This window comes from Balaenoptera borealis (genome assembly GCF_965194805.1).
Source record: "Balaenoptera borealis genome assembly, chromosome: 12".
Lineage (NCBI taxonomy): Eukaryota > Metazoa > Chordata > Mammalia > Artiodactyla > Balaenopteridae > Balaenoptera > Balaenoptera borealis.
In genome coordinates this window covers 48,201,903-48,217,786 of record NC_138869.1, presented here as the reverse complement: position 1 = coordinate 48,217,786, position 15,884 = coordinate 48,201,903, and the positions used below count along the sequence as shown (strand labels likewise).

Genomic DNA, 15,884 nt, shown 5'->3' with positions numbered 1-15,884 from the left:
AAGGGACCTCAGAGACAGCCCTTTCCAGTGGACATCATGACTGGCATGCTGTCCCCAATCCAGGCTCCAGACGGGTATGCGCAGTGCCTTTGGAAAGCCCCAGGGCACAGTGGCCAGGGTCCACATTGGCCAAGTCATAATGTCCATCCACACCAAGCTGCAGAACAAGGAGTATGTGATTGAGGCCCTCCGAAGGGCCAAGGTCAAGTTCCCTGGCTGCCAGAAGATCCACATCTCCAAGAAGTGGGGATTTACTAAGTTTAATGCAGACGAATTTGAAAACATGGTGGCAGAAAAGCGGCTCATCCCGGATGGCTGTGGGGTCATATACATCCCTAATTGCGGCCCTCTGGACAAATGGTGGGCCCTGCGCTCACGAGAGCCTTGGCGCCGTCCCCTCCTTACTCGTGCCCACCAATAAATCCTACTTTCCTGTCAAAAAAAAAAAAAATTTAAAAATAGAAAGAACTGGGATCATGCCAAAAAAAATGGGTGATCCAAAAGATTCATTTTATCACATATTCCAAGTTTTCCACTTTGGGCACTTTGGGTACTTTAAATATCACTCCAGCTATAAAACTTAATTCTTGATTAAAGCAAAAGTTTAATGCTATTCTGGGCTGATAGGAATGAATGGAAATCCCCAAGGCATGCCATTCCTCCAAACGAGGAAGCTGAAACTTGAGCTAGATGCGGAAAGCAAACAGGAAAACCAGAGTTGCGCTTGTGTCTAAGGGGAAATGTCAAGTCTGGAAGGTGTACCTGGGAGATAGGGAGATGAATTTAAGATCCTGCATTAACCATGTGACGCTGAGCAAAGCTACTGAGGTCCACGCGGGTGATAATCCTCTCTCAAGGAAAGCATAACTGAATTATGCCCCCAGGAGTATCACAGATTAAGATTCAATAAATGAGCTAAGAGTTCAGACACACAAAGAAACAAACCCCCATGAGTGACAGGCAACAGAAACGACCACAAGAGTGATCCCCAAAGACTTTAGATATTGAAAGTATAAGGTACAAAATATAAAATAACTGTGCATGAAATGTTTAAAGAAATAAATGATGGAATCACAAGGAAGAACAAGCAAAGACACTGTTACATGATCGGCCAGATTTGGGTGTAAAGTGAACTTACCACCTATAAATCTTCCTTAAATGAATTTCTAAAGGATATACTTCATGAAGAAAGAAAATGGCCTGAGATTCAGGACAGATAGAGAAGAAAATGGTAAACACATGCATAAATATAAACAAACATACACTGTTATTACAAAAGTGGTCTAATTTGTGGGGTTTTAAAAAAGGAATAGGCATTACCTAGCGTAGTGCTTGTCACCCTAGAACATGCCAACCTATCTGATGAAAATGTGTTGGATTAATGTCCTAATTTAGAAGAAAATTAGGGTGGAAGGAGAAGGAGTGTAAGAATACATAAATAATTTCATAAATAAAGATACAAACAATAAAAGTTAGAAGTAAATGTTGAACAATAGCGCTTAAGTGTGGAAGGTGATGAGAATTAGTGTTCTAAGGTTCTGTGTATCATCAGGCAGTAAGAATAAGCTTACTTACTTAGAACATTTCACAGGGAACCAGGAGAAGAAGAGATGCGAAACGCATACCTTCCAAGTCAGTAGAGGGATAAAACATAAGAATAACAAACTAAACTCACAATCAATCAAAAACAAGAGCAATAAAACTACCATAATATTGTACACACCAACTATACTTCAATTTTTTTAAAAAAGAGCAATAAAGGAGGGGAGAAAAGCAAATAAAAATAAATAGCACAAAGTAAAATGGTAAAAATGTAAATATATCAATAGTCACAATAAAGATAAATTGTCCTGACTCACCAGTAAGAAGATAGATATTAGACTGGATTAAAAAACAAAATCCAGTTATATTCTGTTTAAAGGACCACCTAAAACATAAGGGCCCAGAAAGGTTAATAGAAAAAGGTCTGAAGGAGATATACCAGGCAAATATGGGCCAAAAGAATACTGGGGTATCTATATTAATATCAGAGAAAAACTAATACCAAAAAAAGCACTATTTGGGATAGTAGGTTCACTAAACAATGATTAAAATATTTATTTCACCACAAAGTGTAACAATTCTAAAATCATATGCCTCTACTAAAGTTGCCTCAAAATATACAAAGAAAAGAAAAATAGATAATAGAACTACAGAAGAAACTGACATATCCATCATGATAACATGACACAGTAACACATTATCTCAGTTATTGGCAGGTCAAGCAGACAAATTACTAAATATTTCTGCTTGACCTTTAGTAGAGACTGGGAACAACACAACTAAGCTCAATTAATAGAAATATATAGAACCTTGTATTCAAGAAGTGAACACATATTCTTAAGCATATATAGAATATTCATGATAGATCAATAGCCATTAAAAAATTTACTACAGATCAAGACATAAATCAAGTTTCAACCGATTTCAGATTGGTATCATAGTTGATATTCTTTCTCACGAATAAACTAGACATCAATAATAAAAGGACAAATTTTAAAATTTCAATACCAGAAAAGTTTAGAGGCATATTTCTAAATAACTAATGGGTAAAAGAATAATGGAAATGTAAGAATTCTTGGAACTGAAGGATAAAAATGTTACATATTAAAATATAAAAGATACAGTGAAAGCAGTAATTAGAGGGGAATTATAGGTCTAAAAATGCTTATTTTTTTTAAAAGGCAGAAAATAATGACCCAAGTACCTAACGGAAAAAGTTGGGAAATTAAGAGTAGAATAAACCCTTAAAAAATGGAGAAAAATGGAAATATGAGGCAAATGAATGAAATAAAAAACAAACATAATAATAGGATTAACAAAACTAAAAATGGGTTCTTAACTAAATAAATAAACCACTGGCAAGACTGATCAAGAAAAAAAAGAAGCAAGCCAGCCAGAAATATTAGAGGTAAAGAAGGGAACATGACTACAGACAGAGATTCCACATGATTAAAGATACAAGGAACCCTACACCAAGAAATAAGAAAATAAACTTGTTTTTCTCCCGTTGAGAAGGCAGTTTTCCCATCACTTATTAAATGGTCCATCCTTTCACCATTGATTAGCAATGGCTTCTTTGTCACGTGTCTCGTTTCCCTATATATTTAGTTCTACCTCTACATTCTTTATTCTATCCCAATGATCTGTTTGTCTATGTACCGGCTGATAGAGTTTTTGTTATTGCTTTCTACTAAGTATTCATATCTTAGAAGACACATTTTCTCAAATATCTGCATTGCTCACACTCTCATGGCTTTCAAGTCTACACAATAATGGACTTCAATTCTACACAATAATCACCTTCTCAGTGGAAACATCTCTACACATCTCTTTTTAAAACCACAGTCTCGGGACTTCCCTGGTGGCGCAGTGGTTGAGAATCTGCCTGCTAATGCAGAGGACACGGGTTCGAGCCCTGGTCTGGGAAGATCCCACATGCTGCGGAGCAACTAGGCCCATGAGCCACAACTACCGAGCCTGCGCGTCTGGAGCCTGTGCGCCGCAAAAAGAGAGGCCACAATAGTGAGAGGCCCACGCACCGCGATGAAGAGTGACCCCGCTTGCCACAACTAGAGAAAGCCCTCGCACAGAAACGAAGACCCAACACAGCCAAAAATAAATAAATAAATAAATTAATTAAAAAACAAAAACAATAACCCCACAGTCTCGGGACTTCCCTGGTGGCGCAGTAGTTAAGAATCCACCTGCCAATGCAGGGGACATGGGTTTGATCCCTGGTCCGGGAAGATCCCACATGCTGCAGAGCAACTAAGCCCGTGCGCCACAACTACTGAGCCAGAGTCCGTAAGCCACACTACTGGAGCCTGCACACCCTAGAGCCAGTGCTCCACAAGTGAAGCCACAGCAATAAGAAGCCCACGCACCACAACAGAGTAGCCTCTGCTTGCCGCAACTAGAGAAAGCCTGTGCTTAGCAACGAAGATCCAATGCAGCCAAAAAAAAAAAGCAAAAAAAAATTACAATCTCCACTTCTACCCCTCAATACTCCCTCTCCCCGGTTCCTGCATTACTTTTCTCCATAGCACTTATCACCATCTAACATTTTATTTGGTAAACTTTTCACTGAAGGGTAACCATCATACAGAAAAGTATGCAAAGCATATGGGTATATAATAGCTCAATAAATTTTCATAAAATGAACACACCCCCATAACTGGCACCCTCATCAAGAAACACGATGATACCAGTACTCCAGAAGTCCCCTCTTGCTGCCCTGGTCATAACCACTCCAAACACTGTGCACCCTGAGGACAAGCAGCATCTGGACTTCTACCATCCACCATAGATTAGTTTTGCCTGTTTTTGAACTTCATAGACATGGAATCATAAAGCAACCCAGGATCTATTTTCTGTATGTGTTTACTGTCGTCTCCTCCCCTAGAACATAAGCTCCATGGAGGCAGAGATTTTTAGTTCTTTTGTTCAATACTGAATCTCTAGTCCTCAACATTAATAGCCAGCACATAGTCATGAAATTCATTCATTCAACAAAATTAGAGCTCAAGATTCCTCGTCTTGACCCTTAACTGTTCCATAATAATTTTGTGATTAGTTTGTCAAATTCCATGAAAAAACACGTAGAATTCAATTTACAAACTCATTTGGGGAAAAAAAGGTCATTTCCATGGTATTGAAAATGCCAACCATGAGCATGGTATTTCCCACCACTGATTCAGGTCTTTCTTTATGCCTTTCTGGAATGTTCTCTCATTTTCTCTAATAAAGTTCTTGCTCATCTTTTGTTAGTTATTCATAGACATCATTCACTAAAGCAAGAAAAAATAACATGGTATCTTTTTTCTTTTCTATTATATGTTCTAAGTGATTACTGCTAGATATTCAAAACTATAGTGACTATAATGTGACTATAGTTATAATGACTATAACTATAACTATAATGTGATTTCTACAATATTGATCCTTATATCTTTTCTTATCTTAATGCATTAGCTAGGACTACCCATGCCATGTCAAACAGTAGGAATGAGAGTGGGCATGCTTGTCTTACATCTAACTTTTTAAAAAATTTACAGCTTTATTAAAGTATGATTGATCATTGACAAGCATCTGCATATATATATTTTTTTGGCCACACCACACGGCATGTGGGATCTCAGTTCCCTGACCAGGGGAACCCGTGACCCCTGAATTGGAAGCGTGGATTCTTAACCACTGGACCACCAAGGAAGTCCTGCACATATTTTAAGCAAACAATTTAGTAAGTTTTGACATATGTATACTTCGGTGAAACCATCACAACCAAGATAATGAATCCAATTAGCCCCCTCCAATGTCCTCATGCCCCTCTGTAATCCTTCCTTCCCTCTCCACTCCCATCTCCAAACACAACTGATTTGCTGTCTTATAGATTGGTTTGCATTTTCTAGAATTTTATATGCATGGAAACACACAGTATCTGCTTTATTCTGTCTGACTTCTTTCAGTCAGCAGGATTATTTTGAGCTTCATCTATGCTGTAGCATGCATCAGGAGCTTATTTCTTTTATTGCTGAGTAGTATTCTATGTATGATATACTAAGATTTGTTTATTCTTTCACCTGTTGATCATTTGGGTTGTTTCCAGTCTTTGACTATTTAAAATAAACCTGCTTGCACTTGCTATGTACAAGTGTCTATCAGGACATATGCTTTCTTTCTTTTTTTTTTTTTAATATTTATTTATTTATTATATATTTATTTATTTTTGGCTGTGCCAGGTCTCAGTTTTGGCACTCAGGATCTTTGTTGCAGCATGCAGGCTTCTTAGTTGTGGCATGCCTGCAGGATCTAGTGCCCTGACTAGGGATCGAACCCGGGCCCCCTGCATTGGGAGCACAGAGTCTTAACTGCTGGACCACCAGGGAAGTCCCAGGACATATGTTTTCATCTCTCTTGGATGAATAAAGTTACATCTAACTTTAATCGGGATATTTTCATTTTACATTATTGTCCTTATTTTCCTTTGCTTCCATTTCTTCACTAACATTTTATCTTGAATTGCATATATATATATATATGTGTGTGTGTGTATATGTGTATATACACACACATAAGCTATTTTAATCCTTTTTGAAGAAAGTCAAGATAAAAACAGCTAAATAAATGCCCTTGACCATTTATTTCTATCTTCTCTACATTTTCCTGTTTCCCTTTCACAACTGAATCAAGTTCACCCCTTCAGCACACAAGATTCTTTTGGATTTTAACTTATTAGTATTAACAGTATAGTAATAAGGATAATAATGTAATCAGCATAATATATTAGTAATAATATTAATTTCTTTTTTAACTTATTATGCCAGTTATTATGATAAGCACAATACCTGCACTACATAATTTAATTTATATAACATCCCAATGACACAAGTATATTTCAACATTCTTCTTTTGCATAAAGAAACTGACATATCTAGAGGCTAAGAAGTATTGAAGGTCTCAAAGACAGCAAGTGGCAGAGCTGGCTTTGGACCAAGACCTTTTTCACATGAGAGCCGATGATCTTATTTACTATGTGATACTTTGCTAAAAGGATGGCGTCTTCCTGGAAGAGATGAACAGTCAGATGCAAACCTGCCATCTCTGAAAGTGGAACAGTTGAAGATGGATAGGTTAATGAAAATTTCTCCTTATGTACATCAATCTGTAAAGCACAGATAATATTTTTTAAAAAGATTTTCAGGAATTCCCTGGCAGTCCAGTGGTTAGGACTCAGCACTCTCACTGCCGAGGACCCGGGTTCAATCCCTGGTCAGGGAACTAAGATCCCATGAGCCACGTGGCACAGCTTAAAAAAAAAAAAAAGATTTTCTGGGCTTCCCTGGTGGCGCAGTGGTTAAGAATCCACCTGCTAATGCAGGGCACACAGGTTCGAGCCCTGGTCCGGGAAGATCCCACATGCCGTGGAGCAACTAAGCCCGTGTGCCACAACTACTGAGCCTGTGTGACACAAGTACTGAAGCTCACGTGCCTAGAGCCTGCGCTCTGCAACAAGAGAAGCCACCACAATAAGAAGCCCGCCCACCACAAGGAAGAGTAGCCCCCGATCGCCGCAACTAGAGAAAGCCCGGGCACAGCAAAAAAGAGCCAACGCAGCCAAAAATAAATAAATAAATAAGATAAATTAAAAAAAAAAAAAGAAAGAAAAGCATTAAAAAATATATATCTAAAAAAAATAATAAGAAGATTTTCAAAATCACTAGGAATAAGCTAAACCCTCTGGAATAAGCTAAACCCTCTGAACGAATGTGTATCTCACTGTCATCAAGCCTCACTGTCTTACCTGCCTGGGTGGGATAGATGATGAAATAATCACTGAATGTAGGCAGCCTCCTCTTCTCTGATCCGTCATCCGAGTCCATGGGTTCATCATCCGTTTCAACACCACTGTCTCTTCTCTCTATTTTTTGAGGAATGAAAATGCAAACTACGATAATACACCACTGACACCAGTAACCTTTAATAAAAGTCACAACAAGCTTGTATCTCCATAAGAGAGAGAAATATCCACCAAAGTTAACATAAATCAGATATTAGTCCCACAAGCCACCTGGAATCACATGAACGGTGGGACATCCCCTGGAAATTGCCCACCTCTCTCCCAGAATTTGAGGTTCCCCAACCCACCTCATGAATTTAAAGACTTAGACCCTTCCTCAGCCTAAACTAACTATCCTATCCCAGGAAAGCTTTCCCTTTATCCTTTCCTCCCAGCTCAAAGTCCCTACTACACTACGTAACTAAAGTTACATCAGCTAAGTGTCCTCTAATGTAAAATAATTTTTTAAAACTCACTTTTCTTTCTTCAGTCATCAATATGAGAATTTCCTAGAAACAGAACTATTACAAAGAGGTCTCCACTTACCTCCTCTGCAGGCCTGGATTATAAAGATTTTTGGTTTCTCTTGAAGTGCTGGACAATTTTTATTGTTAAACATTTCAAAAATGCCTTCCAGGCTGACTTTTTCACCATCTTTCATTTTGATAAAGCCTTCTTCTCCATGGGACATAAGAGCAACAAGGCAACAGCCAATGTCATCTTTAATTTCATTTAGTCCATCTCGAAATGATGTTATCTTTCCAAGTAACTCCTGTAAAATAGGAAAACATATTAAAAAGAACTGCAAAGAGGAAAACCCAGAAATCCCAGAGATGGCTCCTTTACAAGGTGATCCAATGAGACGACAAATATGAAAATACCTGCATCTCTAACAGAGTCAGTATAACTTGTCACTTCCCTTTTGGTTGCTTTCGGAATTCATATGATTTCTTCTTGTACCACTGGTGGTTCTTGTTTGACAAAATTAGGGTATTTCTGATTCTCTACCACAAAATACAACAGAATTATAGCTCCCCAAAGGGTTAATGTATTTCAATGCTATATTATTAACTTACTTTAATATATAAAATTATCTTATAAAATTAATACCCTCAATAAGCTAGAAATGGAAGGGAATGGAGTCTACCCAATCATATCTATTTGCCAGAATCTATCAGGAGACGTCATCAGAATCAACCCCGCTAAAAAGAGAAGACAGGAATGGCTGTTCTCACTAACCTCATACATGTTGTAACGAAGATCCTAGCCATTTCAATAAAGTAAAGTAAAAAATTAAATGAAGTTTAAATATTGGAAACAAACTCATTACTTACAGATAATATGACTATCTAGAAATATAATCAACTAAAAACTACTAGAACTAGAGATCAGCAAGTTGACCAGATACAAAGTTAATTTACCAAGATCTATAGCTCCCCAATTACCCAGGAATAATAAGTCAAACCACATAATGGAAAAGGGATCCATTCATGGTTATAACAAAAGTAAAACAATACTTAGGAATAAACCTAACAAGAAATGCACATTACCTAAGTGCAGAAAATTATTAAAAAAAAACTTTAGTGAAGAGGCAACATAAACTATGACATATCGATGTTTCTGAGATGACTCAATACTATTAATCTGCCAATTAACTCTAAATTAATCTCAATTCAATGTCATGTCAATTAAAATCTCAAAGGATTTCTGTGAAACTTAACCAGATGGTTCTCAAGGTCACAGAGAACAGATGCTTAGGAACAGCAAAGTGCTCAAGAATAGCAAAGAACATTCAGAAGTTCAAAAAAAAAAAAAAAACATAAAAAACAATGAATGGGGGATAGGTCCTATCAGACATCCAAAGGTACTATAAAATCATGGTGAACGAAACACTGATATACCAGCTTAAGAATAAACAAATATATGAATAGAATATTTTAGAATACAGAAATTGATCCAAATATATATATAGGGATTTAGTTTATGGTAAGAATGGAATTTCAAATATGTGGGGAAAGGATGTATCATCAACAAATGAGATGACTGGCTTGGAAATAAAGTTAGACCTCCCACCTCACTGTTCCAAAAAATATAATTCCAGTGAGTAGAATGCTAACCTTAAACTATAAAAATGTTACAGAAAAATAATTTAAAAAAATTTTAAGTTGGGAAATCATGGGGCTTAATCAAGACATAAAAACCAAGAAGCCAACAAACAGAAAGACTGACAAGTTTACTCACAAAAACTAAGAGTTCCAGGGGAGTTCCCTGGTGGTCTAGTGGTTAGGATTTGGCGCTTTCATTGCTGTGGCCTGGGTTCCATCCCTGGTCAGGGAACTGCGATCCCACAAGCCGCATGGTGCGGCCAAAATAAATAATTTAATAAATAAAAGAAAAAAAGACTTCCAATGCCACGGAGCAACTAAGCCCGTGTGCCACAACTACTGAGCCCACGCGCCACAACTACTGAAGCCTATGTGCTCTAGGGCCTGTGCTTCGCAACAAGAGAAGCCACTGCGATGAGAAGCACACGCACTGCAACGAAGAGTAGCCCCCGCTCGCCACAACTAGAGAAAGCCCGTGCAAAGCAGCGAAGACCCAACACAGCTAAAAATAAAATAAATTAATTAAAAAAAAAATAAAAAAGACTTCCATATGACTTAAGATAACAAAAAGTCAAAAGGCAAGTAACAAGGCAGGAGAAAAATATTTGCACTCTATTTTGTCTAAAATTCAGGAAAAAGAACTACAGAATAAGAAAAAAAAAATCCAGGGTGGTCCAGTGGTTAGGACTCCGTGCTCTCAGTGCCGGCCCTGGGTTCGATCACTGATCGGGGAATTAAGATCCTGCAAGCCACATGGCGCAGCCAAAACAAAAAGGAAAAAGAAAAACCAGTAAGAAAAAGGGCAAACAGGTAATTCAAATAATTCACAGAAGGAAAAAAATGGCCAAAAGATGTTCAACCAAACTAATAATCAGGAAAATGAAACAGTGAAATAATTTTACCAGTAAAGTTGCTAAATATTTACAAATAAATGTTGACAGAATGTAGAGAAAGAGGCCACTCCTGGACCTTTGGGAGAATAAACCAGAAGAACATTGGCAATTATCTGTAATCTGAATGGAAAGGACTGGATTAAAAAAATCACATAATATTGGAAGAGATTCTGGTACAATCCTTGGGAAACATGAAGGAGTCTGTTTTTAGCTTTGAAATAATAAAATCAAAATTTATTGAGCACTTACTATAAGCCAGCTACTATTCTGAGAACTTTTACATAACGCAGCTCATTTCATCCTCACCATAGCCCTACAAGATAAATTACTATCACCCCCCCCATTTTAGAGATAAGAAAGTAGTCAATTAATTTAAGGCAGAATTTCTAGAACTCTTGCACTATTATTTTGTGTCAGGTAATCTTTGCCCTGGGGGCCGTCCTGTGCACTGTAGGGTGTTCAGTAGCACCCTGGCTCTACCTCGGCAACTACACAAGATGCCAATAGCACCCTCCAGTTGTGACAACCAAAAATGTCTCCAGACATTGTCAAATGTCCTCTGGGGGGACAAAAATCACCCTCAGTTGAGAACCAGATTTAAGGTAACAACTAGTAAGAGACAAGATTCCACCTGTCAGTGTGTGCTGCTTTCCTAGCCCTTCTGCTATGCTGTTCCTTGATATTCACTAGCAGTGCCTCCTGGGGTCTACGAAGGACTTTCCTCTGTTATTATCCCAAAACATGGGCAAGGGTAGGCCAGGACTCAGCTGGGGTCAGAGAGGTCAAAGTGCAGTTCCCATCCACCACCACCACTCTTCCACCTCATTTTCTTGTGTCCTCTAGTTAAATCACAAAGCAATTCTGCCCAGGGCTCTCAGCAACTCCTCTCCCCACCCCTCCCATGGTTCTAAGCAAGTCCCACCAGGATCTTTCAAAGCCCCTGGGCTCCAATGCTGCTGGGATTCCTCTGGCCTGGCTGCTTGATGACTTCTCAAAGCTGTCCCCTTGGTCTTCCTGTTCCCAAATGCTCTGGACCTTGCCTACTCTGGACTCACAGCTTGTCCTTGGGCCTCCTTGCCCATCTCGCTTTTACACCTTCTTGGATTTCCTTCCCTCTTCAAATGCAAGGACCCAAGAAGTCCCCGCTTGACTAGAAGGGAAGCTGGAGTATCATCACACACTTAACATGACAAAAGCATCTGTATCCAACAGGTAAGCTGGGTAAGAATTTCATCAGGACATACACATCCATTGCTCAGCAGGCCCTGGTTCTAACCAGGTAATAAAACCCAATTTTTTTAAAAAGGAAGGAAAATTATAATATCCAAGCTACAATTTTTCTTCTTCTTTTTATTTTTTTTTGGCTGTGCCGCAAGGCATGTGGGATCTTTGTTTCCCAACCAGAGATCAAACCTGTGCCCCTTCAGTGGAGGCACAGAGTCTTAACCACTGGACCGCCAGGGAAGTCCCGAGCTACACATTTTCATTTTTGTTTTTAACTTGGTACCATTTTGTCGGGATCGATGCACAACGTATTTTCGAACTGGCACTGGCCAAGCCAGTCCTCCATCAGTAGGACATCCTGGTGAGCGCCCAGCCTGTTCCTCTTCACACACATGAGGAAGGCCTTCCGCCTGCCACTCAGGTCATAATGGTCCTGTTTTCAAGGAAAGACAAGAAACAATATTTAAACCAAACCAAATCCAAATACACCTTATATGTGAAATGAGTTTCTTCTGGAGTTAATGATGACGTTTCCCAGCTCAGAGCAGGGGCACAACACTGATTTCCTCTCTCATCATGACTTCATTTATAATTTTTTCAAATACCTTTCTCAAACTAGGACAAATAGGCCAATCTCATTTTTAAATTCCTATACATAGCCATAACTGCCCGTTTAAGGAAAATGGTAAATGACAACACAGGGCTGCAGTTATCAAAATCCAGAATGTGGGACATTCTACAGGACAAATAACCTGGTTTCGTCAACAAACAAGAAAAGAGGTCAAAGGGAGAGGTATCATAAATTAAGCGTCTTAAGAGACAAACCATCAAGTGTAACTGTGTAGACCTTGTGTGAGTCGGACCCTGACTCAATCCAACTGTAAAAGGCATAGGAGCCAGTCAAGGACATCTGAAGGCTGACTGCCTCTCTGCCAATAAGGAATTTGTTTCTAGGTATAATAATGGTATCATGGCTATGTTTGGAAAAAGTCTTTCTCAGAAATACATACTCAAGTATTTTATGTATGAAAGTGATATGGTAGCTGGGGAATTTGCTTCAAAATAATGGGGGGGGGGGCGGGGCGAGGAGCAGATGAAACAAGATTGGCCACGTTGCTAATTGTTGAAGCAGGGCAAAGAGTAGGTTGGGCTGGAGTCTGGAGATTCATTTTTCTCTTCTCTCTACTTTAGCTTATGTTTTAAATGTTCATTATAAAACAAGCAAAAAAAGGCCGGAAGCCAGCAATTCATGTAGTTTCGAGAGGCCACACAGCCTGCAATGCCTTCATCTGTAAAATGCAGATACTAACAGCGCTTACCTCATTTGGTTAATGCGTGCAAAGTGGTTTTATCTGGCTAATGTTTTGCTTTTCCTATTTATAACGGAAAGCAGGGAGATCTGACCGCTTGAGACGACGACACAGATACCCACCTCCAATCCAACAGAAGCAGCACAAAAAAATGTTCAAATGGTGACTAAATACTATCTTAAAGAGTCCAGATATTTACCAATTCACCTTCCACACAGTCATAGCTTCTCTTTGGAATCTTTCGTGGAATCACTGAATGAATTTTCATGAAAAGACAAAACAGAAAAGAACATTTTTTTTCTTTTTTCTCTTCTTAATCATCATCTGCTGTCATTCCTGTTAACAGGAAGCACCTCCCAAGGAAATCAGTTGCCTCTTATGTTTTAGAACAGGTTTCTAGGATTATGAAAACCCTCTCCCAAACTCATAAGGATGAAAACTTAACAGAACTCCCTTAGGCCCCAGTCAGATTCAGGGGCAGGGAGAGCCAGGCCAGAGATGAAAAGGAGAAGCACCAATGAACATTAGTGAACATGCACCTCCAGAAAAGGAGACCAAGACATCAATAAAGAGAAAAATGAAGTTAGAGGAACTAGACCCTATATAATTTTTTAATTAAACAAACTCTTAGCATTCAATTCAAATATTTTTGTTGTGCCTACAGTGTGTAGTCATGATACCGGGTAGTTTGGTTGATTCTGAAAAACAAAAAAACCCAGTTTACCAACTGCAAGAGTCTAAAGGGGTGATAACAAAAGTGTGATACATTAACCACTAAGCCTGGAGAGACATTATGATAAGTGCTGTGCAGATGCAGTCAAGGGAGAATCAAAGGCTTCGTGGGGCCAGTATTCTGCTTACAGGCCATGTTTTGAGGTCGTTTACAGTTGTCACCCATTATGAATCTAAAAGTCAGCAAAGCAACATACCTCAAAACTCAACCAGATCTTTATTGGCATATAATTGCTTTATAATGTTGTGTTAGTTTCTGCTGTATAACAAAGTGAAATCAGCTATATGTATACATATATCCCCGTATCCCCTCCCTCTTGCGTCTCCCTTCCACCCTCCCTATCCCACCCCCTCTAAGTGGTCACAAAGCACCAAGCTGATCTCCCTGTGCGATGCAGCTGCTTCCCACTAGCTATCTATTTTACATTTGGTAGTGTATATGTGTCCATGCTACTCTCTCACTTCGTCCCAGGTTACCCTTCCCCCTCCGCGTGATTTTTCTCAAATTTTTGGAGAGCTATTAGCCAGGAATTTGGTGTAATGACACATAACGTTATTCCTTAAAAAGTGTTAAATGTGTGTGTAGAGTTAAGTAGCGGTCGTACTTTTGATTTAACAAAATAATTAAAAAGGAAAAAAAAAAAAACCCAGATCATAAGCATGCGATGGCAGAGACCAGCAACAGTATATTTTAGTGTCTACCTCAGTGTGCCCAGTAGAAGTGCTTTCTCTTTCTTTCTCGTTCTCTTTCTCTATGTACACAAACTCGCTCACATATTATGCACACATACATTTATTAAACTTACGAGGGTAAACCCTAACCGCCCCCAACTTGTTACATTTCTTGATCTTAAGCCACATCTTCCCAGATTTATGGCAAATGTTCTAATGGTGGATTCCAACACGGCGTTTCTCACTGCATCATCTAAAAACCTCCCCCATCATAATCACTTGGAGGTAATTGTTAAAAATGCATCTCAGGCCTGCTGAGTCAATCTGATTTCTCAACCCACCCCAGAATGAACTGGTAGACTCTGATGGCTACTCTTGGACTGGTCACTTGGATTCCGTGCCTGGGAACTGTCTCTCTCCTGCCCGCTTATCCCCCGGTTCCCACTTCCCGCCGCGCGTTCACTGGTCCCTCGACGCCCGCATTCTCCTTGCTCCACTTCCCCCACCCCACCCTACTGAAGCTCGGTCCCCCGCCGCTCACCTGTGCCCCAGGCCTAACCCGGCGTTCACCTAGGACACCCCCCTCCCCGCCAGTCCCCCCTTCCCTCCACTCAGTCCCCCCTCCCCCTGCCCGGGAATCCCGGTCAGTCCTCCCTCCGCCAATCCGGGAATCCCCGGGCGGTAGGGCCAAACCCCGCGGTCACCAAGCGCCCGCTCCGGTCCCCCCAACCCCGGGAATCTCCGCGCGCTCACCCGGGCCGTCGGCGGCGGCGCTCTGCCAGCGCGGCAGCAGGTCGGCGCGGGGCAGCTGCTCCAGCACCTGGACGAGGACGCGCTTGGCGGCGGCCGGCGGGTAGTACTGCTTGGCGAGGAGCCTGGCCAGCTCCGACGGGCTGCGGCCCTCCAGCTCCAGCTTCACCTGGCTCACGCGCGGCTCCACCTTCCTGAGGTGGTCGCGGAAGCTGCGCAGCTCCTGCGAGGACAGAAGGGCCAGGGTCTCCTGCAAGCGGCTCTGCAGCTCCTCCATGGCCGGCGGGATCTTCGGAGGCGCCCGCGAACCGTCGGACCCCGAGCGCCAGCCGATTCCCGGGCTCCCCTCCATTGTCACCCAATGATGCTGAAGCGACAGGGCGGGAGGGACCAATCTGAGCCCTGCGCGCCTCACACGCCTCCCGCTTCTCCTCTTTGTTTTGAAAACTGGAGGCGTTTCCGCTCGTCCTCCGAAACCCGGAGATCTGGACGCCGGCTGCCTGCAAGCTCCCGCCTTCCGTCCTCTCAGGCCCGAGCTCCGCCCCCGCCCCGGAGCCACGCCCCGCACCCTGGAGGCCCCGCTCCGCCCACAAGAGCTCCTTCTTTAACCCTTGGAGCCTGGGTTAGCAGAGCTGAGTGGTGCCCGCCCTGCAGGGCTACTCCGAGGTTCTCTGCCTTGGCACGCGTTAGGATCACCAGGAGGACTTTTGAAACTACTCATGCCCAGGCCACAACCTGAGCTGATTACATTAGAACGTCTGGGTGGCCGACCCAGGCATCAGGGGTTTTTAAAGCTCCCAGGTGATTCCAGTGTGCAGCC

The 15,884-nt window shown here is 41.1% G+C and overlaps 1 protein-coding gene across 4 annotated transcripts in view; it reads right to left on the bottom strand.

Moving 5' to 3' along the window:
* Positions 1 to 15,884, bottom strand: part of CASP14 (caspase 14) — a 26,171-nt gene extending 10,287 nt beyond the window's left edge. For 3 of the 4 annotated variants that reach the window (XR_014232524.1, XR_014232525.1, XM_082346644.1), the window contains exons 1-5: positions 15,068 to 15,884; positions 13,110 to 13,162; positions 11,884 to 12,033; positions 7,925 to 8,150; positions 7,343 to 7,459 (exon numbers count right to left, since the gene is read on the bottom strand). Coding sequence is in view for 2 of the 4 variants with exons in the window: in XM_082346644.1 (XP_082202770.1) it covers positions 7,343 to 7,459; positions 7,925 to 8,150; positions 11,884 to 12,033; positions 13,110 to 13,162; positions 15,068 to 15,416 (895 nt within the window). In the remaining 2 variants the exon portion in view is untranslated. The remainder of the gene's footprint in view (positions 1 to 7,342; positions 7,460 to 7,924; positions 8,151 to 11,883; positions 12,034 to 13,109; positions 13,163 to 15,067) is intronic. The other variant, XM_082346643.1, reaches the window with a different exon arrangement.